This window comes from Homarus americanus, unplaced genomic scaffold, assembly GCF_018991925.1.
Source record: "Homarus americanus isolate GMGI-L3 unplaced genomic scaffold, GMGI_Hamer_2.0 scaffold51458, whole genome shotgun sequence".
Taxonomy (NCBI): domain Eukaryota; kingdom Metazoa; phylum Arthropoda; class Malacostraca; order Decapoda; family Nephropidae; genus Homarus; species Homarus americanus.
The window spans coordinates 265246-291771 of NW_024755315.1; the positions used below are offsets into that span (position 1 = coordinate 265246).

The 26526-nt window shown below is 42.1% G+C and overlaps 3 protein-coding genes across 5 annotated transcripts in view; 1 reads left to right on the forward strand and 2 right to left on the reverse strand.

The window, feature by feature from the left end:
* Positions 1–17095, reverse strand: part of LOC121856497 (histamine H1 receptor-like) — a 262478-nt gene extending 245383 nt beyond the window's left edge. The window contains exon 1 of the mRNA XM_042352088.1: positions 16662–17095. The gene's annotated coding sequence lies outside the window, so the exon portion shown is untranslated. The remainder of the gene's footprint in view (positions 1–16661) is intronic.
* LOC121856493 (extensin-like) lies at positions 386–14362 on the forward strand. The gene is made up of 5 exons (XM_042352084.1): positions 386–412; positions 9165–9323; positions 12040–13448; positions 13510–13558; positions 13842–14362. The coding sequence occupies exons 2-5, from the start codon at positions 9165–9167 to the stop codon at positions 14247–14249; spliced, it is 2025 nt and encodes a 674-aa protein (XP_042208018.1). The 5' UTR covers positions 386–412; the 3' UTR covers positions 14250–14362.
* A 1831-nt stretch (positions 17096–18926) lies between the features above and the next one.
* LOC121856495 (guanylate cyclase soluble subunit beta-1-like) overlaps positions 18927–26526 on the reverse strand; it is a 43967-nt gene continuing 36367 nt past the window's right edge. For 2 of the 3 annotated variants that reach the window (XM_042352087.1, XM_042352085.1), the window contains 7 exons: positions 26358–26501; positions 23131–23384; positions 22810–22910; positions 21991–22127; positions 21511–21648; positions 20735–20892; positions 18927–19852 (listed from right to left, as the gene is read on the reverse strand). In XM_042352087.1, coding sequence (XP_042208021.1) covers positions 19729–19852; positions 20735–20892; positions 21511–21648; positions 21991–22127; positions 22810–22910; positions 23131–23384; positions 26358–26501 — 1056 coding nt within the window. In that variant the 3' untranslated portion in view covers positions 18927–19728. The remainder of the gene's footprint in view (positions 19853–20734; positions 20893–21510; positions 21649–21990; positions 22128–22809; positions 22911–23130; positions 23385–26357; positions 26502–26526) is intronic. The other variant, XM_042352086.1, reaches the window with a different exon arrangement.

Sequence of the window (26526 nt, forward strand, 5' to 3'; positions counted from 1 at the left end):
TGGCCACTGGTTCTATCGATCTGAATTAGAAGAAAAATCATCCCCCCAAACTCAACGAACACCATCTGTCAGGTCATACAAGGCGGCTCCTATATTAAGAAAACGCAGCCTTCAAAAAAACACACATTAAATCTGGATTCAGTAGACGAACGTGAACAAGAATCCATCCTTCCTTTTCCCATCTGCCAGAAACAGAACTACAAATCCGGATTCAGAAGGTGAACGCAAGCAAGAATTCCTCTCCAACTCTTTTCCCTTTCGACCGAGACTTCGTTATTGCGTCACGGTGCAAAGAAAACGAGATGTGAGTGAGGGGAGGGTGACTCAGCAGTAGTAGGTAGGGAGCATTACTATAAATTGGTGGGTTTCCTCGCTTCGGCAGTCAGTCAGTGAGGGACCTCTGGTGTAAAAGGCAAGTACACATCGAGTGGATTATTATTTCTATCTCTCTCTGTCGTTTAATTTATCACATTTTTCTGGATAATGTTGATTTACTTTCACGAGACGACGGAGTGTTCTGTGTGTTGGAAAAAATATATAAAGAATAATAATAATGGATCAGTGTGTGAGGGGGTGGGGGGGGGGTGGGTTTCTTGTTGTGGTATAAATGTATTGAAAACAAAACAAAACGTGAAGTGGGGTGCATGAGAGAGGCTATGTCGACAATATTAATTATACACACACACACACACACACACACACACACACACACATTGTCCTCACTTGTTGATGTTCGAAATCTCCCACGAAAAAGTGTGTGTGTGTGTGTGTGTGTGTGTGTGTGTGTGTGTGTGCGCGCGCGTGTGTGTTGCTGAAAAATACAACAACATTATCGAGGATATAAACATCAATATTATTACCACAATGACATAACACAAGATGGTAAAAGTAAACAAATAAAGAAAAATAATAAAATGAATAAAAGTAATACACAAAGGTGACGTCACTTCCCTAAACAACTTAATAGCGGCACTTATAACACTTAACTGAGGGAGGAGGAGGAGGAAGAGGGGAAGAAGTGGAGAAGGAGAAAGGGGGTAAAGTATTAACAGCACAAACACTTTACAAGGGGAGGAGGAAGAGGAAGAGGTGAGAGGGAGGAAGGTTAGCGTATCAAGAACACAAATATCATCTTCGTATTGTTATTATTATTGTTGTTGTTATTGTTGATATTATTGTTGTTGACTATAGCACCGTCAACAGCACCATCAGTATTACAGGTAAGAGTTGTACACAGGTGAGGGGACTTAACAAAGGTATACAACTGATTATTTATTAACTTAACCAAGACTAATTAACAACAGATTAACTTAACCAAGACTAATTAACAACAGATTAACTTAACCAAGACTAATTAACAACAGATTAACTTAACCAAGACTAATTAACAACAGATTAACTTAACCAAGACTAATTAACAACAGATTAACTTAACCAAGACTAATTAACAATAGATTAACTTAACCAAGACTAATTAACAACAGATTAACTTAACCAAGACTAATTAACAACAGATTAACTTAACCAAGACTAATTAACAACAGATTAACTTAACCAAGACAAATAAACAACAGATTAACTTAACCAAAACTAATTAACAAGTTCACAAGAGTTAAAAAATCCTCCCCCATAAAAATAAATAACAAAAATAAATTACAAATAAACAGAAACGAAAATAAGTCAAAATTGGGCTGGAAATTTATAACAATATAGTCCATTTAGTCAACAACAACTGGACTTCCCATTACCTAAAATAAAAACAATATAAGTAACTATCTCTCAATGTCTCTCTTTTGTCTCTTGTCTCTCCCTCCCTGTCTCTACGTGTTGTATCTCCTTGACAATACTATCTCACATTCAGAGAGATCAATCAGCCCCGTCTCATTCTCTCTCTCTTCTATATCTCCCCCAGAGCTGAATAATTTTTGGGTCATTATATTTTTTGTCTCTTATGTTAGTGATGGTAGGTCGAGACAGAGAGAATCAGAGACAGAAAGAGACAGGGTGAGACAGACATACAGGTAGAGACAGGTGGAGACAGGTAGAAACAGGGGTGATTGATGACAAGACTGTGGTAGGATATATTGTACTAAGACAGGTCATGTGTGTGTGTGTGTGTGTGTGTGTGTGTGTGTGTGTGTGTGTGTGTACCTGTGCTTGTAATACACCCGACCACCCACACAGGTAAGCCCCACACAATAAATACCCCCCACTTCCCTAACTGTCTTCACACACTTTCATTTCATTTCATTCGTTTCAAACACACACACAGGAAGCAAATATAATCACATCCTTATTATAATTCTTTCTTAATGCTAAAAAAAAAAAATTTGTAAATACCAGATAATTAATATTTTATCCCCAAGGTAAAAATGTAAATAGCCAATTAATAAATATCTTACAGGTGTTAAAATTGTTCCGATTATCTCATTAATTTTGGTTTTCCTAATTGTAAAAAAAATCGTTATCTTTTTTTATGAAGTTATTATTGCTTTCACTTTCATGTTTTTTTTTCATTGTTTTAATCCCACGTTTTACTTTTCCTTTCATTCTTCTATCTTAATCACCGTCATTACTCCATTCATTCTCCTCACGTTATGTAATATTTCCTTCATTTCTCTTTTATCCTTTATTACTATCTTCTCCTCGCGTTTTATTTGTGTATTCCACTTCTCTCTACCGTCGAGAAAATCCACAGTGGCATGGTGGATAACGCTCTCAAATCCCACCCTAGGTGTACCCTGGTTCGATCTCTCAGTCAATCCCTGGGTTCTCATACACTCCAACCTCACACGTTATCAACACCTTTAAACCTCTCGAAAAGAACTCAAACCTCCAAAATCACCCCCGAAACTCTCAAAAAAACTCACAATCTACGGTAAATATCCACTTCTTTTATCAATTAAGAAGAGAAATTATCATAGGCATTAGTGAGAATCGGGTACCAAAGTGGATGTGAGTGTGTGGATGGAGTCTCGTGTCATGGTGTATTACAACCCACACACAATATAACATGTCAGGAGGTATGGAGGTCCCTTTCGCTTGCCACGTCATCACCGAACAGGAAGGAAAACATGACACTAAAATAATTTATATGTGTGTGTGTGTGTGTGTGTGTGTGTGTGTGTGTGTGTGTGTGTGTGTGTGTGTGTGTGTGTGTGTGTGTGTACAGTTGATTAGTTCATTCTGACGTGCATACCTGTGTGTTAAACCTGACAAAACATTTATGTATAACCCCTTTCTCTCTTTCTTTCTAAACCCCCTCTATCTACCATCTATCTAGCTATCTATCCATCTATCTATCCATCCATTTATCTATCTATCTATCTATCTATCTATCTCATCTCCTCCTCAAAACTTTCATTTACACACTAATGGGTTTTTTCCTCTTCCTCCTCCTCCTCCTGCTAAGCCTCCTCATTCTCCTCCTCATTCTCCTCCTCTTCCTGCTAATCCTTTTACGCTTTGTGGCTCCATCATCACGATCCTTTTACCTCTTTCTATTGACACTATGCTTTCTCCGCCTCCTCCTCCTCCTCCTCCTCCTTCCGCCAACACCATTCACGGAGTTTGAGATCACTTTCTAGGACGGCAAGAGTCACGCTGCATCACACTCTCTAATGAAAGGGAATTGGAACCTTTTGTGGTGTGATGATTGATACTCTCTCTCTCTCTCTCTCTCTCTCTCTCTCTCTCTCTGGAGGTCTGTGATGTCCCTGAGTGAGTGTCTGTTTCTGTCTGTTGCTTCGTAAGCTGTGTTTATTCTTTTGCACACACACACACACACACACACACACACACACACACACATGTCAATATTTGCATACATATACTACACGCATATACTATTACACATACATACATACATCCATACAGTCATACGTACATAACATACATGCATACATACATACATACTTACAAACCAACATCCAAGCAGCGTTTCAGGGGCAGTAAAGCCTCTCTTCACAACACTGGCCCGCCCTCCTATGTCTACAGTCAAATTGCTCGTTCATCCATCCATCCATCCATCCAACAATCCATTTATCGATCCATCCTACTATCCATCCATCCATCCATCCATCCATCCAACAATCCATTTATCGATCCATCCTACTATCCATCCATCCATCCATCTAACCAGCCATCCATCATCCAACAATCCATTTATCGATCCATCCTACTATCCATCCATCCATCCATCCAAGCATCCATCCAACAATCCATTTATCGATCCATCCTACTATCCATCCATCCATCCATCCATCATTCACAGTACACCATCACAACTATGTCTTAAAAATATATGAATAATCACTATCTATTCGAACCAATGAAGTGATGGTGCTTATAGTGACGACTTAAAACCACTCAGCCATTTCCGCATCAGATACTCGAACCAGGGAACTCATGACTATTATTCCCACTTGCTAACCACTCTGCCATCTCCCCATCCCAGACACTCGAATCAAGGAACTCATGACTGTTATTCACACATGATAACCACTCAGCCACCTCCTCATCTGAGACACTCGAACCAGGGAACGCATGACTGTTATTCACACATGATAACCACTCAGCCACCTCATCTTCACGTTCAGTAGATCGTCTCGTGGCTATAAATCTTCTTCAAGTTTCCATTTAGTTAAAAATTTCTCTAACCACGACCACTTATATGCCAGACCAGTATACTTAACACTCCACCACCCTAGAATCTTACCATTGATTATCGTGGATTACCTGAAGATTACCTGGGTATTTCACCTGATGATTAAGACACTTGAGGTAGGTTAGGTTAGCGTTAGGTTAGGTTAAATTAGATCGGGTTAGGTTAGGTTAAGGTTGATTAAGTTAGGTTAAATTAAATCGGGTTAGCGTTAGGGTGGTTGATCTTACAGTGATATAAGCTGGGGTGTCTAATCTTCATGTGACCCAAGATAATGCACAAAGAGGATTCGAAGCCACGACCTCAAGACCAACACAATGAATCTCTTCCACCACTTCATTCGTGTGTGTGTGTGTGTGTGTGTGTGTGTGTGTGTGTGTGAACCTTTCCTCATCATAGTCATTGTATTGCAGAAAAGTTTTACGCAATACTTGAGTACATATACGCGGACCAGTGTGAGGCGGTGGAAACTTGACGCATTATTAACGCATTCCTGAGATATAAATGGTGTGAACTTCTACACAGTGCTACGCGTTTCAGACATTTACGCATTCTAGACATAAATGCATTCTAGACATTTATGCATTCCATTACTCGTTTCCAGACATATATGTGCTCCAGACATTTCTCGTTCTAGACAGTTGTGCATTCCAGACATTTACGCATCCCAGACACCTACAACATGCCATACTCACATTCCAGACCATTAATAACGCGTTCTACATGCATGGAAAGTTACTGAAATAGACCTCAGAACAGAACATTATTTCACACACACACACACACACACACACACACACACACACACACACACACACACACACGTATAGTTAAGACCTCTCTACACACTGTCTACAACACACACCACCACGAGACATCAAACAAGTACAGACAAGTTTTCACCATGAGCGTAATGCACAGTGTACACGCGAGGTGACAGTAACACGAGCAGGGTGTTCCGTTCAGTACGATTTATTTACATCCGATGAGATGATTAGTTTTTTTAAAAAAATTTTTTCACCTTTATATAATATTCCATTTATTTACGACTTTTCTTATTTTTTTCTATGTTTACGTTCGTTGTGTAAGTTTGATTTTTTTTACTTTTTTTTTACATTTTTACACAATTTACTATTCATTTACGTGTTTTCTTTGTTATGAGAAATCACTATCCCTTTCTCTCTATATTTACATTCGTTAAGTCGATACCTTTCATTTTTTAAAGTTTTTTTTTATTACACTTTTTTTTACAACTCGGGAATAAATCAAGAGTTCGTAAATTGTCTGTGTCTCATGGTCGAAAAAAGTCAACAACAACAATAACGTGTTCGCGTCTCGGTCCGGAAAGAAATTAAGTGAAAAATGAAGTTCGATAATGACATAAAATTGTGTGATTGAGTTTTGGTGAAGAGATTGGTAGAATTATCGAAAGTGTGTGTGTGTGTGTGTGTGTGTGTGTGTGTGTGTGTGAGAGAGAGAGAGAGAGAGAGAGAGAGAGAGAGAGAGAGAGAGAGAGAGAGTACAACGCTCTATATCTCACGGTTTAACGGGAAGTGACAGCGTGTTGTGTAAGAATCCTGAAATGTAATGTACAATATATTCAATTTACCAACTCGAGCGAGACGCGAATAATCCTTTCTCCCTCTACTGTTTATTTATCTTCCCTGTTTCTCTCCCTTTGTTAACCTCTCTTTTGTTTTTATCCCCTAATCTCTCTCTCTCTCTCTCTCTCTCTCTCTCTGTAATGGAAGAAAGCATAAGAAAGAGGGCGTGGCTACAACCCATCTCCCATCTACGTCATCACTTTCCCTTCCCAATCAGGTGCGGGCGCTGGTCCACCACGTGTCGCCCCTCTTCCTCAGTCGTCGACCAGGATATGATGTCACAGCTCCGTGAACACTACTCCACCAATGACGAGTTTATCGCAGCGTGACGTAACGGTGTGAATTACTAATCACGAGCTATTAAAATACACACAGGAGCAACGTCATCGCTTAATAACTGACAATATTGATGCTTAAAAAAAAATATATATATACAGTACATCACTATTATATGTCATTAGTAAAATCTAGCCAAATATGAACCGTTAAATATATATATATAGCTTTCAACACGCGCTGTGGTTCTGTGAAGTGATTGAGTAAGTGTAATAAGTGCTAATAACCAGACGCTCTTCCTCAACCTTCAGCACAGCATTTAGAGCGTAAAACATAAACACTTTTACCTAATATATATATAGGCCTACACAGTTTGAAGCAGGTAAGAAGATAGCGTAGTGTGATGACTCTCTCTCTCTCTCTCTCTCTCTCTCTCTCTCTCTCTCTCTCTCTCTCTCTCTCTCTCTCTGGTGCTTTACATGTTCTTTATATCTTATTGATAAAATAAAACCCAAACATAACCCCCCTTTCACTGAGGAGCGAATTATAAACACATATTTCAACACTGAGGAACACAAGGGGACACCTGCCCAGGGGTACACCATCTGTAGTAACCTGTGTCTGGGTGTACCTGGGGCTGTGTACATGTACCTGTACGTGTGTGAGTGTACCTGTGGCTGTGTATGTGTACGTGTGGACTGTACGTGTGAATGTACCTGCGGTTGTGTACCTGCACGTATCTGAGTGTACCTGCGTCGTCTACCTATTTATCGTGGTAGTGTTTGGTGACTATTGGTATGGTTGACTGGCTATCACAGGGGTAACTCGCCAACACGGAATGGATCCATCTTGAGGCAGAATGATAATATCTGGTCAATTCAGTGTGCTTCTTGCATACACACAATTAGTATCAATTTCATATATTTTCAGTCACTCGTTCGTATATATACTTCCCCTACCGTGTTTCCTGTGTTTACTCGTGAACAAAACAGATAAATTCGACAAACTGTGCTGGATAACCTGCTACAGTGACCGCGCCTTACACAGTTCCTCCTTATTGTGACGCTGTGAGGTTAAGTTAAGTTAGAACGGATCAGATTAGATGGAACAAAACACAACACCCAGAGAAGCCCAACAAACTGTGCCGGATTACTTGCTACAGTGCTCGCGCCTAATCACAGTTCCTGCTTTTAATGACTCCCGTTAAAATTCACACAGCGACAGCGAAGTTAGCGTCGTGGTTATGAGGCAACGCTGAACACCGGATAATCACTACACGTTCACTGAGGAGCTGCAATTCCTCTCGGTTATGTGACGTGATGGAAGTCTTTTTAAAGTGACGTCGTTCTCGAGGAAGCGGAGAGAGAGAGAGAGAGAGAGAGAGAGAGAGAGAGAGAGAGAGGATGTCGTGGTGGTGGTGGTGACTAGTGGGCGACCGTCAGCCAGTCAGTGATTGGTTTCTATACTACCAACGAACAACAAGAACAATAAAACAACAAGAATGACAAGAAAAACGACAATAAAAGAGAAGAAGAAAGAGAGAAGAAAATATAAGACCAGGCATCTTAGGTCTCAGTCCCTCTGCTGGAGCTATAATGTTCCAGAGCGAGGGATACACACACCTCAGCTGACTCACGACAACACGAGGTATACCATAGTCATGTCACTTTCTCCCTATTCTTTTGTCAACTGCCTGCTTAGTCTCTATCTATCTATCTTCCTATCTATCTATATCTATCTTCATATGTATCTCTATCCATCTATCTATCTCTATCTATCCTTCTTTACACCTTCGATGAAATCTCCATAAAAAAAATCATCATAGTTACCCCGAATCGGATTTTCAAGACCCGTTTTCTCTCACCACCATAGAAAACTAGACTTGTGGAGGACATACTTTCTTAAACGTTATACGATTGATTATATTCACTATTTTTCTTTGTACCTTTATAATATATCAAGTTGGGAATGTCAATGTTCATATTATTATTATTATTATTATTATTATTATTATTATTATTATTATTATTATTATTATTATGTTGGCGCGTGTTTGTTGTCCAGGGTTGAGTGAGCGGAGATGGATGGTGTTGGCTGGTGTAATGAGCGTCGGTGTTCGCTTTGATAAATAATAATAATTGTTTGTGTTACGTTTGTTGTTATAGATGAAGAGTCACAGTAAGAAGAAAAGGTGGTGGCGAAGAATGTTGGTGTGGCGAAACTATCTGTCTATCTCTTTCGTCATTATGTCCTTCTCTTATCTCTCTATCCCTTTCTACTCTCCTACAACTACCTTCTGTTCATGTTCCTTCTCTTACTGTAGTTCTCTCTCTCTGTACAAACTTCCCTCTCTTTTTATCTCTCTCTCTCTCGGTCCTCCTGTTCGCACAAAGATTAAACAACAACACAATAGGAATATTTCAGGACAAACCCATCCATAGCCATATCCAATCAGCTTCAAAACCATCCTTCCTGACCTTACTGATAGCACTGTTCCGCGCGGGGGAATATATACGTGTGTCTTAACGCCACTATCAATGACCAACTTTTAACGTTCTTAATCCTCAAACACACTAACAAAAAAATCATTCATTCTCTAACACTTATTTCTCCCCTGGTAGATGTTGTTCAAGAGCTGCCTGACGGTGGTGCTGCTGGTGGTGGTGCTGGCTGGAAGGGGTGACGGCACCTTCTTCATGAACAGGGGAAAATATCGACCTCCTCCCAAGTGTGTTCCTATTATAGAGTACCGCACCATGTATCGAACTGAGGTTATTGAGGTAGGTTGGTCTGGTGGTGAGTGTGTGGTGGGAGTAAGGGATGTTGTAGTGTGGTGGTGGCGTTGAGTAGAGGATGTTGTAGTGTTGTGGTGGTGGTGTTGTTGAGTAGAGGATGTTGTAGTGTGGTGTAGCAGTGGTGTGGTGGTACTGGTGTGAGAAGTAGGGGATGTTGAGGGTAGTGTGGTGGTGGTGGTGGTGGTGGTGATGGTGTGTGGTGGTGGTGGTGTGTGGTGGTGGTGGTGGTGGTGGTGGTGGTGTGTGGTGGGTGGTGGTGTGGTGGTGTGGTGTGGTGTGGTGTGAGGAATAGTGGTGGTGGTGAGGAGTAGGGGATGTTGTAGTTGTGTGGTGGTGGTGTTGGAGGAGTAGGGGATGGTGATGGTGGTGTTGAGGTGCAGGAGATGTTGTAGTGGTGGTGGTGTTGAGGAGCAGGGATGGTGGTGGTGGTAGTGTAGAGATGTTGTAGTGTGGTGGTGGAGTAGGGAATGTTGTAGTGTTGTGTGGTGGTGATGGTGATGTGGTGGTGTTGAGGGTAGTGGATGTTATAGTGTTGTGTTGGTAATGGCGAGGTTGTGGTGGTAACGGGGGTGGTGGTGTTGAGGGGTAGTGGATGTTGTAGTGTGGTGGTAGTGGTGTTGTGGTGGTGTTGAGAAGAGGATGTTGTAGTGTGGTGGTAATGGTGTTGTGGTGGCTGTTGAGAAGAGGATGTTGTAGTGTGGTGGTGACGGTGTGAAGGAGTATTGGATGTTGTAGTGTAGTAGTGGTGGTAGTGGTGGTGTAGGTGGTGGTGGTGTAGGTGGTGGTGGTGTGGTGACGGTGGTGTGGTGATGTGGTGGTAGTGTTAAGGAGTGGTATAATGGTCAGCATGCTCGCCTCGCAAGTCGGGCGGATCAGGGTGAAACTAGGGGCAAATTTCTTGACGCCATTTGCCTCTGTTTACCCAGCAGTAATTTGCGGATCGTGTTCCGGGGTAATGGTTAGCCAGTGCAGTTGGCGAGTTGTCCGGTCTTCTTGGACTATTCCTTGACACTGGGTCATGCAGCTCGTTAACTCAGGATGTGGTTGTTGTGTTGGCGACAGCTTCTACACCTTAAACAAATTCACGCCCAGGTGGCCCGTGGGCCGGCCATCCTTGTTACACGAGGGGCAACCATTATTATTATTATTTAGGAGTAGGGGATATTGTGGTGGTGGTGTTGGTGTGGTGGTGTTGATGGTGGTGGTGGTGTTGATGGTGTGGGTGTTGGTGTGGTGGTGTTGGTGGTGTTGGTGTTGATGGTGTGGTGTTGGTGTGGTGGTGTGGTGGTGTTGATGGTGTGGTGGTGTTGATGGAGTGGTGGTGTTGATGGAGTGGTGGTGTTGATGGTGTGGTGGTTTTGATGGTGTGGGTGGTGTTGATGGTGTGGTGTTGATGGTGCGGTAGTGGTGTTGAAGAGTAGGGGATGTTGTAGTGGTGGTGTTGGTGTAGTGGTGTTGATGATATGGTGGTGGTGTTGAGGAGTAGGGGATGTTGTAGTGTTGGTGTGGTGGTGTTGATGGTGCGGTGGTGGTGTTGATGTGTGTGGTGGTGTTGGTGTGGTGTTGATGTGTGTGGTGGTGGTGGTGTTGATGTGTGTGGTGGTGTTGGTGTGGTGGTGTTGATGTGTGTGGTGGTGTTGATGTGTGTGGTGGTGTGTGATGTGGTGGTGGTGTGTGATGTGTGTGTGTGGTGATGTGTGTGGTGGTGTTGATGTGTGGTGGTGTTGATGTGTGTGGTGGTGTTGGTGTGGTGGTGTTGATGTGTGATGGCGTGGTGATGGTGTAAAGGAGTAGGGGAAATTGTAGTGTGGTGGTGAGTATGGGATGTTAGAGTGTGGTGAAGGTGTCGAGGAGTAAAGGCTGGTGGTGTGGTGGTGGTGGTGTGGTGATGGTGTGGTGATGGTGAGGATGTGGCAGTAAATGTGGTGATACGGATGATGGCGCAAAAAGGAGAGAAAGTGAGATAAATAAATAAAGCGAGAAAGAACGAATGATTGAGAGAAGGAAAGAAAGAGAGAGAAAGAGAGAGAATACTCACAATAATCAGCTGTGACTCGCATCACTTTCCCTCTGTTTACAAACATTAGTCAGCTGATCTGAGATGAGTTCACCTTGCCGTCCAGATTATCAAAAGAGCATTAAATGTATAAACAATTTCCTAAACAGCTTTCTCCTTATGCCACAATACAAAGACAATAACCAAGATGGCGTCATAACTGCACTGAAACTCTTTGAAATTAACGAAACTCTCAGCACCCCACCTTAGAGACTGAAGCTTTGAGACGGGAAACTGAATCAGGCGAATCATCCTCACTGTTGACAAGGGAAAGTAACTCTCATGTCACTTCTTACTTTCCACTGTTGAAACATTGCCTGTCATTTTCTCTTCCTCTCTCTTTCCCTTTCTTTAAAAACGGAAGACGATATAAGCGGGTGAATTTGAGCTCTCTCTCTCTCTCTCTCTCTCTCTCTCTCTCTCTCTCTCTCTCTCTGTATCTATTTACAATTCCCTTTTTCTAGATATTATTTAGAGTAATCTAATTTTGGTGTTATTTCTTAAAGAGTTTGTACTGTGAGATAGATAGATAGATAGATAGATAGATAGATAGATAGATAGATAGATAGATAGATAGACAGGCTAACTGAGTGATAAAGTACAGGTTACAACACTAACTTACACACCCTCTGTCACTTCCTACAGCAACCCGTCTACAAGACAGTGTACCGGACGCAGGTGGTCCCTACTACCTTGTACGAGACGGTATACAAGACGGTGAACCAGGTGCAGTACTCGACCCAGTTTGTGCCCCGGTACGTGACCACCACGGACTACAGGACCCGGTACAGCACCCAGATCATCTACTCCACCAGTTACACAGTGCAGTACGAGCCGGTCTACATCACCACCACTGACTATGTCCCCTCCTACGTCACCACCACCGAGCTGTCCTACCAGTATGAGACACAGACCAAGTTCCAGACCGAGTACTCGACGGTGGTACAGCCCCAGTACGTCACCACCACGACCTACCAGACCGAATACCAGACCCAGTACGAGACCAGGTTCCAACCCCAGTACGTGACGGTGACTACCACCCGGGAGAGTTACCAGACCCAGTGTGGCCAGGGAGGACCTCAACAGGGGTATGGAGTGCCGCAGATCTCTCCTGCCCCGGTACAGCAGTCATACGGCGCCCCTCCGGTACCTCAGGATTCCTACGGCGCCCCTCCAACACCCCAGGATTCCTACGGCGCCCCTCCAACACCCCGGAATTCTTACAGAGCTCCCCCAGCTCTTCAGGAATCCTACGGCGCCCCTTCAGCACCCCAGGAATCCTACAGAGCTCCCTCAGCTCCTCGACAATCCTATAGCGCCCCTCCAGCCCCCCAACAGTCCTATGGAGCTCCCACAGCTCCTAAGCAGTCCTACAACGCACCTGCAGCACCCCAGGAATCTTACGGAGCCCCTCAAGCACCTCAGGAATCCTACGGGGCCCCTCAAGCACCTCAGGAGTCCTACGGGGCCCCTCAAGCACCTCAAGAGTCCTACGGGGCCCCTCAAGCACCTCAGGAGTCCTACGGGGCCCCTCAAGCACCTCAGGAGTCCTACGGGGCCCCTCAAGCACCTCAAGAGTCCTACGGGGCCCCTCAAGCACCTCAGGAGCCCTACGGGGCCCCCCAAGCAATCCAGGAGTCCTACGGGGCCCCTCAAGCTCCCCAGGAATCATACAGGGCCCCTCAAGCACCACAGGAGTCCTACGGGGCCCCTCAAGCACCCCAGGAGTCCTACGGGGCCCCTCAAACACCTCAAGAGTCCTACGGGGCCCCTCAAGCACCTCAAGAGTCCTACAGAGCTCCTGAACCACCAGCGCCCCTCTATAATGTTCCCCCACCACCAGCTTCACAGGAGTCTTATGGAGCGCCCCCACGAGAGTCCTTCGCATCCCCCCCTGTAGCTTCACAAGAATCCTACAGGGCACCACAAGACTCCTACGAAGCACCACAACAATCCTACGAAGCACCACAACAATCCTACGAAGCACCACAACAATCCTACGAAGCACCACAACAATCCTACGAAGCACCACAGCAATCCCATGAAGCACCACAGCAATCTTACGAAGCACCACAGCATCCTACGAAGCACCACAGCAATCCCATACGGCGCAAGGCACCACAGCAGCACCACACAGCAATCCTACGAAGCACCACAGCAATCCATGAAGCACCACAGCAACTACGAAGCACTGCAACAATCCTACGCACCGGTAACAATCCTACGAAGCACCGCAACAATCCTGCACGAAGCACCACAGCAATCCTACGAAGCACCACAGCAATCCTACGAAGCACCACAGCAATCCCCCGAAACACCGCAACAATCCTACGAAGCACGCCAACAACCACGAAGCACCACAGCAATCCCACGAAGCACCACAACAATCCTGCATGAAGCACCGCAACAATCCTACGAACACCGCAACAATCCTACACCACAACAACTACGAAGCACCACAACAATCCTACGAAGCACCACAACAATCCTACGAAGCACCGCAACAATCCTACGAAGCACCACAGCAATCCTACGAAGCACCACAGCAATCCTACGAAGCACCGCAACAATCCTACGAAGCACCACAACAATCCTACGAAACACCAAGGGATTCCTACCTCCCACCTCCCCCTCCTACTGCCTCAGAAGGACCTCACGGGGCCTCGAATGACTTTGGCCTTGGTCCTAACAGCTTCGGGACGTTCGTAAGTGGTAACGCTGGGGGCTCCTTCGCCGTGTACAGAGCCCAGAGGAAGAGGGAACTAACGGAAGGTGAGATAACTCTGGTGAAGAAGATACTGGCCGATAACACTGCCAGTAACGAGGCGAAGGAAGATGTAACGAAGGAGAAATAAAATAAAGGAGGAAGTGTGTAACGAAGGAGAAATAAAATAAAGGAGGTGACAAAGTAAATAGTGATAAACGAAAAAAAGAAGACAAGAGACAAAGCAAAAAAGGAGATGAACGAGAAGTAAGATAGAAGGGAGAAGAAAAATATGGAGTATTGTTATGGTTAAGACGATAATTATGAACTTAACTAACAGTGTCACTGGTGGGTTGAAGGATAAACGCCAGGCACTAGAGAATGCTCGTGCTGGAGTTGAATATACGGGACTATCAGTGTGTGTGTCTTTGAGTAAATGTTTTATTGTTAGGTGAAAATATTTGTAAATACACAAAAGTAAACAACAATTAGCCACAAGCTGCGGTAGTGAAGAGTGTGCGGGTCACACAGGCTGGGGTGGGCCACGGGCAAGTGTGTCAGTGAGTCAGTCTGGTTGTCAGTCATGAGTGTTAACTTCTGAGTAACGGAGCTCAGTGTGTGTTCACAATAAACCATAGTAACAATATATGAGTAGTGTAAAAAATATGTAAATTAGTGATTTACATAGTGTTATTTTACGTAAATATTACGAAAATTATACTAGAGTAGTTTTAAGATTTTTATAGATTTTGTTAATACCTGGAGCCAAGATATACTTATATATTACGGCTCTATTTACAATGTATAGTTGTACAGCCTATCACTGTTAATGCTCTCAAACATTTATATATATAACTCATGTTTATATGTTGTGCCTATCACTGTTAATGCTCTCAAACATTTATATATATAACTCATGTTTATATGATCAAACTGATTATAAAGCCAAAAACGTATTATTTTACTTTTATAAAAAATATAAAATAAATCATAAACTCAGAACAAATATAAAATATTTTGCTTCATAATTAGTCAACTGTACATTTCCTTATTGCTCACTAACACTGCCACTAACACTACCACCACCACTAACACTACCACCACCACTAACACTACCACCATCACTAACACTACCACCACCACTAACACTACCACCATCACTAACACTACCACCACACAACACTACCACCACCACTAACATTACCACCATCACTAACACTACCACCATCACTACAACACCACCACCATCACTAACACCACCACCATAAACACCACCACCACCACCAACACCACCACCATACCAACACCACCACCATCACTAACACTACCACCATCACTAACACTCACTAACAATTACACTACCACCATCACTATCACCACACCAACACTACCACCATCACTATTTTCACTACCACCACCACTAACACTACCACCACCACTAACACTACCACCACCACTAACACTACCACCATCACTAACACTACCACCATCACTAACACTACCACCATCACTAACACTACCACCATCACGAACACTACCACCACCACTAACACTAGCACTAACACTACCACCATCACAACCATTCGGACTCGGAAGCTAGTTAAGAAATCAAAACTACCTTTAAGCTGACTTGACATTTATAAAACCTACCCCAAACACAACCTAACTTAACCAAACTTATACCTAATTGAGCAGAACTTAACCCAGCCTCCCAAAAAGATTCTTAACCATAACTACTCCTACCATACCGTAACTTAACCCAAGCAGAAAATAGCTTAACCTGACCTCAAACTAATCTTAACCTAACCTAACCATGACTAACATCTACTCCCCAACACATACATAGTACACACCCCTATACATTACACTTCCCTCCATATCCTTCCTACACCCACTCCTACACCCCACATTCAAACCCTACACACCTTTCCACCCTCCCCTACAGTACACTTACACCCTAATCATTGGCTAACTTCCCCAGTCCCGTGTGTACTCTTAAGTGTACAAGGCTGGCCATTACTCTGTGTACAGTTTACGCGCAATAAAGTATTTGTTCTGTGATAACGAAAACATTAACGATAAATAATAATAATAATAAAAATAATAATAATAATAATAATAATAATAATAATAATAATAATAATAATAATAATAATAATAATACGGATACCAATATCAATAAGTAACGTTGTGATTGTAATAATTATCAAGTAATAAGAATATAATAATAAATCATAATTATTCATTAATAATAATTAAATATAAAATAACTACAATTAATCGACAAGTACAGTAATAACCAATAATTACAAGAAATAACAATACTAACAAAAAGATAACATCCAATCAAGGAATATTTGTCAACAAGATCAAATAATCGCCAAAATAAACCCAGTAATTAAAACATTCTTAACTTACGACTTATACGAATATATCAATAATTAAGCTACGTAATAATTCGTTAACTGACCTTACCAATAGACAAACAATCATAAAACAATAATTATTAAGATAATATTAAGTTTTGTTGAGTTTTTTTATATAAATATTAATAAATACTTACAGTTGGCAACAGGTGTGACGTCATAGCCTCCTTCCATCGCTTGCTTCCCGTTCTTTATCACAGTAAAATTAAAGTTCCTCGCCGGTAATTACACTCACTATTACTAATTATTCACTAATTATGTCATTTAATTCACTAAAACTAGTTAAGAGTTATATAACGTCTTGGTGAGTACAATCATGCGTATTTAAAGTCCACAACAGCACACACATGGCCGGCCACCCAGTGTTTGTTGTCACTTGGAGTAGCCCTTTAATTTTCCTTCTTTGAAGAGTTTTCGAAGCTTTTCACCGTATAATTCTTACCTCACAATGTTCTATAATGTTTCTTCTCGCTTATATTTATAAATTTAGAGGGACAAAAGTCCGTATTGTCGTTTTATTCACAGAAAACTGACATCAACAACGAACTCAACTTACATTCACTTTGGTCCGCTTGGCGTAAAGCGATACATCTTCACGAAATTATCTTATTATTTAAAATTGTATATATCATGACCCCACTACATCGTAAAATAACAAAAAAAACACAAAATATAAAAAGATAAAGTTTAGGACAACAAATATTACGGAAAATATAGTTTTTAGTGGATATAATAACGTGGTGGTGTGAGGCGGTGACTTGTTGACACTTGACGATACACCTTAGGACAGTTGACCAGAGGAAGGCTGGTAACTGGCTGTCTGTCATCTCTGTTTCTTTGGTAAAATTATACACTGTGATAAACACGGAATGAGAACCAATAGAAAAATAAAATAAAACGAGGGTTGATAGACGAAAAAATTGCCACCATCTCATAGTATATATATACGCAATAAAAACACGTTATATTGATCATATATTTAAGCAAATAAATATTGCGTTTCATATATACTGTATAATATATATATTTCTCTTATATTTTACTACGGTCTGTTATACAATTATCATACATCAATATATACAGAGGGATGTAGGTAAACGTAGGTCTTTCTGGGCCCTTAGTCTCAATGGGCCCTTAGTCATAATGGGCCCTTAGTCTTAATGGCCCCCAGTCCTAATAAACCCCAGAAGGCCCCATTTCGAATAGGGCCCTTTATTGAATGACCTGGGCATAATGTACCCCAATTACAACAGGTTTCATTCCTATTTAGGCACAGTCCTCATTAGCCCCATTCCCAACAGACCCCAACCTAACTTAACCAATGTTACTGTGGACCCATTAGAGCTGTGGCCAATTCCAACTGGGGCCTATTAGAATTGCGGCCCATTACAGACTGGAGCCAATTACACACTGACACCCAATTAGATTAAACCAGAATAGAACCCCTTAAAACTAGATCCTATTAGAACTGGGGCCTATTAGTACTGGGGCCTACTATAACTGGGGCCTATTAGGACTGGGGCCCAATTGACCAGATACCATACCTGAAAACACAGTTTATATAATATAATGATCAAAGATAAACATGTGAGTGGTTTTATATACTGGTCTAGTCAACATACATACATACATACACAAATAAATACATACACGCAAATAAATACATACATACATACATACATACATACATACATAATAACCCTCCCTTAACTTAATATACACAAATAACTATCCATCAATTCTGACCTAAATTTTAACACCAAAACAACACCCACAAAATGGACTCCAAAATGTGCCGAGACTGTAGATAGATAAATAAATAAATAAATAAATAGTTAAATAAATAAATTATACATATCAATCTATGTATCTATCCTATCCCCCTTTCGTAAAATATTTCACTTTACTTAGAAATTAAAACATAAATACACAAATTCTTTCGTTTCCCCCCAAAATTCACGAGTTTCCCCTAAAAGAAGAAAACGAATTAAATAAATATCAAAAAAGAAAACGTATCTTGCTTCCTACCTGATAACATTCAACCATCTCACGTCTTGATGAGCTTTCACTTCCCAATTAGAAACCGCATTAAGATGAGCGAGAGGTTTCTAAAGTTCTCTATTTTGGTAGAAGTTGAGTAGTTTATTTTTTATTTGTGGTTTCTGTTTCCTGGTTTTCATTTTATGTTAGTCTAGAAACCACATATATCAAGAGTGAAGGTTTCTAAGTTCTCTATTTCATTAAATGTTACACTGGTTTAGTCTCCTGCTGAAGTTCTTTATTTTTTGGTGGTTCCTGTTGACTGGTTTTCTTTGTAGTGTATAGAAACCACATCAAATGTTAAGGGTTTTTATGTTCATTCACTCTCGTTTTGGTGTTTTCCTCCTGTTTTCTTTTTCTGTTGTTTAGAAACCATATGTCGCCTGAATGGTTTCTTTCTTCTTTCAGTCGTGCCTTCTTAAACCAGGTTTCTAATCATGATAACAACTCACTCTTTGTTTTCTATTTCAGTTGTACCTCATTTACCGTTTTCTAAAGACTGTTCTCTATACCCGGGTATTGCCTGAAAATTCCTGAGTTGTCTACTACACTGTGGTTGGTTTCTAAAAAATACCAGAAACACTTTTTATTCACTGCTACACTGATGGAGATTTCTGTGGTTGGTTTCTATGGTTTCTATTGACATAATTTTCATTCAGATGTCGTTCTTTAAAGCAGGATTTATGTTCTACGGTTTTCATTCCCCTGGTTTCTATCTTACCCTAAAGTAATCACCCTTTTGGGACCGTTCTCTAAACCTGGACAACACGCATTGGTTCCTTTGTTCTCTATTTCCTTGGTTCTAAAGTCTAAGTCCCAGATTGTTTTCTTTTTTCGTCCATATTCAACCTCAGCGACCGGTTTCTAAAGCTGCATATTTTTATCTTGAGAACATCTGGTTTTAATTCACATATGGAGAAAAGTTTCATTGTGTTTTCTAATTACTTAATCACCCAAAGAATGGTTTTTACTTACACCACCACAACGAAAACCAACAAGTTCTCTACGTTTTCCAATTCAAAACTCTCTCACTCACCTTTTTAAATCCGTTCTCTAATAGCCAAACCATCACCCAGCGTTCTCTTCCATCTCAGCGGGCTCTAGTATCGTCTCCGTTCTCTCTGTAATGTTCTCTGCGTTCTCTTATCTCTCACGCTACAGGTTCTAGTTGGGTTTCTTCCTGTTTAGAAACCAGACTTGCATCGGTTCTTTTCTGCCCTTCATAGGTACTGGACCCCGGTAGGTGAAAACAAAGGAGGGGTCGTAGTTCTCTGGCTCTTGGAGATAACTGGAGGAGATAATGAGAGATAATTGGTGAGATAATGAGATATATAGTACCTGTGGGAGATAATGAGAGATACCTGCGGGAGATAATGAGAGATACCTGTGGAAGATAATGAGATAAACCTGGGAGAGATAATGAGAGATACATGGTGTGACACACACACACACACACACACACACACACACACACACACACACACACATACACACACTCTTGAACAGGTGATAATATACTGTAATTTTACACATTAGAAGGAGTAACTCACCTACAGAAGGAGTACCTCACCTACAGGAGTACCTCACCTACAGGAGCAACTCACCTACAGGAGTGCCTCACCTAGAAGGAGTACACCTACAGGAGTACCTCACCTACAGAAGGCCTCACCTACAGGAGTACCACCTACAGGAGTACCTCACCTACAGGGTACCTCACCTACAGGAGTAACTCACCTACAGGAGTGCCTCACCTACAGGAGTAACTCACCTGCAGGAATTTCACCTACAGGAGTAACTCACCTACAGGAGTACCTCAGAATGCCTCACCTACAGAAGGAGTACTACTACCTTACCTATAGGGTAACTCACATACAGGAGTACCTCACCACAGAAGGAGTAACTCACCTACAGAAGGTAACTCACACTGGAAGGAGTACGTCACCTACAGAAAGTACGTCACCTGTACGTCACCTTGTCACCTACAGAAGGACCTACAGAAGGAGTACCTCACCTACTCACAAAGGAGCAACCTACAGAAGGAGTACCTCACCTACAGAAGGAGTAACTCACCTACAGAAGGAGTACGTCACCTACAGAAGGAGTACGTCACCTACAGAAGGAGTACCTCACCTACAGAAGGAGTACCTCACCTACAGAAGGAGTACCTCACCTGTAAGCGTCCTCGGAGACGTTGATGCGGCCCTTTTCTCCCGTCGTCTCTGTCCTGGAGGTGATATTGACAGTGTTGCCAAATAGACAGTACCTCGGCATCCTCTGTCCAATCACCCCCGTCACCGCCTCCCCCGAGTGTATCCCGATGGTGATGTGCTGTCGGGGATAGGATAGGGGGATGAGAGAGAGAGAGAGAGAGAGAGAGAGAGAGAGAGAGAAGAATGAGAGAATGAATAGGGCTTCTCTCTCTCTCTCTCTCTCTCTCTCTCTCTCTCTCACAGGGGAAGAAAGAGGAACCTGGTTAACTTCTGCTCGTGTGTCTGTAATGAGGTGTCTTCTGTAAACTGGAGACATATTGCTTTCCTTCTCTCTCTCGCCTTCCTCTTATTCTTCTTTCATCATTTTCTCCATCCTCCTTTTATACATACCCTCATTCCTACTCTCCTTAGTCTATCCCTCCTTCTCTTCTTCTTCCCCTCCCTTCCTCCCATTCTCTTTTCGCTCTCTTCTCTACTTCCATCCATTTATCCTTACTCCTTCTTACCTCTCTTTCTACTCTTCCTACATCCGTACTTCCCTCTCTTCCATTCCTTCCTCCCTCTCTCCCATCTAACCATCCTTCCATACCTTTTCTCTCTTCTCTCCCTCCCCCCTCCTCCTCTCTTTATCCCCATCTAACCATCCTTCCTCCTTCCCTCCCTCCCATCCTTTCCTCACTCCCCCTCCTTCCCTCCTCCCTCCTTTCCTCCTCCCATCCTTCCCTCCCACTACCACCACACGCTGACCATCGACTATCACGCCGGAAGCCTTGTCCATCATGTCGAGGGCCAGGTTACCAATACAACGGGCGTGATGGACACATGTTTCAGGCAGTCCGCTCACGGCCATGTACTTGTCCCCTACCGTCTCTACCTGTGGGGGTTACCGGAATAGATAGATAGATAGATAGATAGATAGAGTACAGAAACAATACAATCAACGTGACCTGACCTCTATCACTGTGACCTTACAATAAACCTTGACCTAATAACACCATTACTCTACAGTGGAACAAAAATGACCTTAAAATTACCTCTATACTTGACCTGACCTGAAAATAACCTTTGTACTTGACCTTACAATGACCTTTGTACTTGACTTGACCTTAAAATGACCTTTCTAATTGACCTGACCTTAAAATGACCTTTCTACTTGACCTGAGTTTCTAGTGACTTCTGTACTTGACCTTAAAATTACCTTTCTACTTGACCTGACCTTGTATACGTTGGGGTTCTTGACCTCGTCCGTCAGTACGTCACAGGCGGTGTAAAGGTCGTTCAGCATCTTGACGATCTTAGAGGCGCCTTCTATGTCCGTGTGTCTGGAGCAGTAGTCCGTGAACCCTACGATACCTGCGGGAGATAATTCACGATACCTGTAGGAATTAATTTACGATACTTGTGGGAGATAATTTACGATATCTGTGGGAAATAATTTGATACCTGTGGGAGATGGTTTACGAAACCTGTAGATATAATTTACGATACCTTTGGGAGCTATTTAGTTTACGATACCAGTGAGAGCTATTTAGTTTACGATACCAGTGAGAGCTATTTAGTTTACGATACCTGTGGGAGCTATTTAGTTTACGATACCTGTGGGAGCTATTTAGTTTACGATCCCTGTGGGACATAATTAATCTACAATCCCAATCAAAAATATCGAGGGAGATTATTAATTTACGATACCTGTGGGAATATTAAGGAGTCTACAATACCTGCTGTTGGGAATATTTGAGGAATATAATAAATTTACGATACCTGTCTCTTAGAAAATGTATTGTAAATATTGGGCATAATGAAAACTTATTGTAATAGTTTGTCTGTGTCTGTATCTGTCTGTATGTATGTGTATGTGTGTGTGTGTGTGTGTGTGTGTTTGTTTACATCTGTCTGTCTGTCTGCCTGTGTATCTATCTGTATGTTCGCCTGTCTCTGTGTCTGTCTTTATATCTGTCTCCCTGTATGTTTATTTGAGTATCTGTCTATCCACCTGTCTACTGTATATGTCTGTCCGTCCCTGTGTTAACCTTACCTGAGAAAAGCAGTGTTACCACCTCGTATCTCCGTGGAGGAACCGTTCTCTTGTGCCTCAGCTCGTTGGCAATACTGATAGGCAGCACGGAATACAGCAGCCTGTTGAGTAATGCAGTGATAATTATTTAACATTGTCGGTGTTAATTATATCTCTAAATCAGTCTTAACTTACATGATGATTTTACTAAATATCTATCTATATAAATATCTGTCTATTTTTCTATACATCAGTCAATCTAGCTACTTTTCTATCCATCAATCTATCTCGATATGAGTATCTGAAAAATATCTAAGTTATCCCTAAAATACTGCCACTCACTTATCCGTTTTCTGTCGTTCACTCTCCAGCTCTCTGTGGGTGTGCTGCAGCTTGTCGGTCAAGATCTCCAAGTTGGTGGTGAGGTTGTACTCCGCCTCGAATTTCTCGCTCAGGAGGACGAGGTCACGGGTGGCATCGTGGAGGGGGATGTCGGAGAGGAAAAGGCCACGTCGGTAGAGGTCGTCGAGGTTGAGGACAGAGGGTGAGCAGACGTAGAGCATGAGGTCGGTCTCTGGGAGGTAGATCACCTGGCCCTGTTGACAATCGGTGTAGGATGAATCTCTAGGACAAATGAGCATCGATTTGTGGATATTATTATTATTATTATTATTATTATCATTATTATTATTATTATTATTATTATTATTATTATTGTTAAGCATTGTTTACATTCTATTAAAATCTCAAAGGGTGACATTTAAACTCACTCACCCAAGTTCGGCCATTTAAAAACCTCTATACACATCTCCTAATAAACTATTCCAAACTCCTTTATATCAAGATAACTTATTTATAACTCTTGACAGTTTTAATTATTCCCTTTAAATTAGATTCGTTAAAGTCCTTCCCTGAAACGCCAACTTTATTCACCGTTAATTATTTCACTTTAATAACTCCCGCCAATCGAGCACGAAAATTTTTAACTCTTCACAACAGAGAGAAGCTCGGGAAGCAGCCATCCCCCTGGACTCCCTGCCCACCTGGTACGATGTCCTCCGTACACTTCCTGACCTCTCTTACGTCTACGGGAAAGGGTCGCGGAAAGGGGACGTGATTGCTGCCCGTATCATCATTGGGTATGACTTTGCTTGGGAGATTGGTATCCCCGCATCCCCTGAGCAACGCTCTTGTGCATTATGCAGAAGACCGGACAGCAGCACCCTTATCCACTACCTCCTAAGATGTCCCCACACACAACGCTTCCGTGACGCCTGCTGGACCACCACTCCACGACCCCCTGACGGAGACACGATGATCCTCCCCATACTGGCCAGATATTTTGTAAATAATATTGATTATGTGTTAAAGGAATATCCTTCCTTCCTTAGGCTTTAGTAAGCCCCTTTATAATATTTATACTGTATATACTTGTCACACTTGCCAGATGCTTCTGGTGTCATTGTACAGGGGTACCTAGTGACAGCACTAGGATCCCGCTTCCTCTATCAAGGAATAAACAATTGAAATTGAAATTGAGTTGAACTCTTCACATGGACGCTTAAAGGCTAGGAACTAACAAACTATGTCTTATAAGTAACTTTACTAACACTTTTACTCACGTGTCTAGTGAATTAGACACTTTTCACTTATATAAATATATACATTACAGGTATATATTTTTTAGCGTAAATATAAAATAGTTAAGGTCTCGGTGAAACAATATATATATATAGAAAATGTAATATTATAGGGGTAACGCTTTTATTATCGTTGGTACCTCTGTGTGCTCTTTTGAGGTATATTAGAAGGTAATTTTAAGACAATAGAACATATATTATATTATTTAAGGGTATATAACGATCTATTATATTATAGTGGATCTTATGATGAATGGGGAACCCTACTGGGAGATTTTGAATTTTGTTCTAGAGGCGCAGGTATAGTACATTCTGGAGCCAATACATTACTTTTTACTTTAACCTTTATCCTCTCCGCCACTGATCGGCTAATTAGCCGCTTGGGCGGTCCCTCACGTCACTGTTGGCAAGTACTGGGCATGTACTGGCTCCTGAATGTATCTGTACCTGCTTCAGTGTTGGTCAAGTCTGGTCTTGAAACAGCTCACACTCGGTGCCGTCACAACACTCTCTGGCAGATTGTTCCAACAGTTCACAACTCTCACTCCGAAAAAGTTTGCCCTCACAGTTTTCTGGACTTGTGGCTTTTTCAACCTTGAGCTGTGACCTCTAGACGTGACCGACCGCCCAAGAAGCTAACAGACCGATCAGTGGCAAATAGGACAGAGTAAAGATAAATTAAGGTAATACTGGCCTCTATAACGAAAGAGTTCCTTCACCTAGAGCTACGAGTTATGATATAAAATTATTTGTACAGGATATCTTCTGAACCCTTTACTGCCACTTTCACCATTCTCCTTTTCTTCCTCACCTTTATTTCTTTGGGTATTCTACGTTTCTTTATCCACCCAAAACACAAATAGAGGAAGACTAAAGATAAGGGAAAGATAGATCGAGTAAAGTCATCACTTCTCTGTTATGTTTTGGGTCATATGTGGGAAAGTGTGATTGTCGTTTCGTCATAAAAAATTAAAAGTGTAAAGAGAAAGATTTGTCTGTCCTAAGTGAACTCCTTACTACACACCGATCTCACCAAGGCACCAGGGAAGTCAAGTTTACTCTGGGAACTTTTTTTTTTTTTAAATTCTAAGATCACTTTAAACTTATTCTAAAAAACCTGGAATTAATTGGTTTGTTTCAGGTAGTTTAGATCTTGGTGTGTGTGTGTGTGTGTGTGTGTGTGTGTGTGTGTGTGTTTGAGACTTGTATATTGTACTTTCTTCTTCTCTATTCCTTGTCTTTTTCCTCAGTTTTTCATATTTCTCTTTCTCTTTTTACTCATCTATTCTTCGCTCTTTTAATGTTGCTGTTTCTTCTCCTTCTCTTCTCATTAACTTTCTTATTGCATCTCTTTATCGCCTCTTTCACTGTCTATATCCTCTTCCTCTTTACCTCCTCTCCTTCTTCCTTCCCCTATTCCTAATCTTCCTCATCTTCATCTCTCTTTCTCCTCCATTTACTCTTACAAATCTTTCCTCATTTCCCTCCCTCTTTACCTCACTTTCTTCATTTTCTTCCTCAATTTCTCCTTCTCTCCTCCACGATCTCCTCCTCTTCCTCTCCTTCTGTTATCTCCTTAATTTTCTTCCTTTATCTGATGACCGCAATGCATCTCTCCTTCCTATCCTCCTCCTCCTTATCATCATCCTAAAATCCCCTTAATCTGTCTTCCTGGACCTCTCTTCCTCCTTCACCCTTGTTTCTTCAACCTCTCTACACCTCCTTTGTCTCCCCTTCCTCCCTCACTTCCTTTCCCTCAACTGATGTCTCCTCTTCCTCCTCCTCTACCTTGTACCACCCTCCTCCTCCTCCCTACCTCCCCTCTCTTCCCCCCCCACCACCTCTATCCCCCACTTCCTCCCCCTCCTCCCTACCCCCTTCCTCCTCCTGCCCCACAACTCGTCCGAATATCTCTCTTCACCAACCTACCTTGAGCCTGAGACACCCCTGGTCGGAGCCTAATTCACGGTTGTCCCCACGGGTCGAGATGAGGCCTTCCTTGGTTTGCAGGACGTAGATGGTGTTGATGTGGGAGAGAATGTTGTCGAAAGTTAACTCCATGTGTGGCCGCACCTGTAAGGGGGAGAGGGGAGTGAGT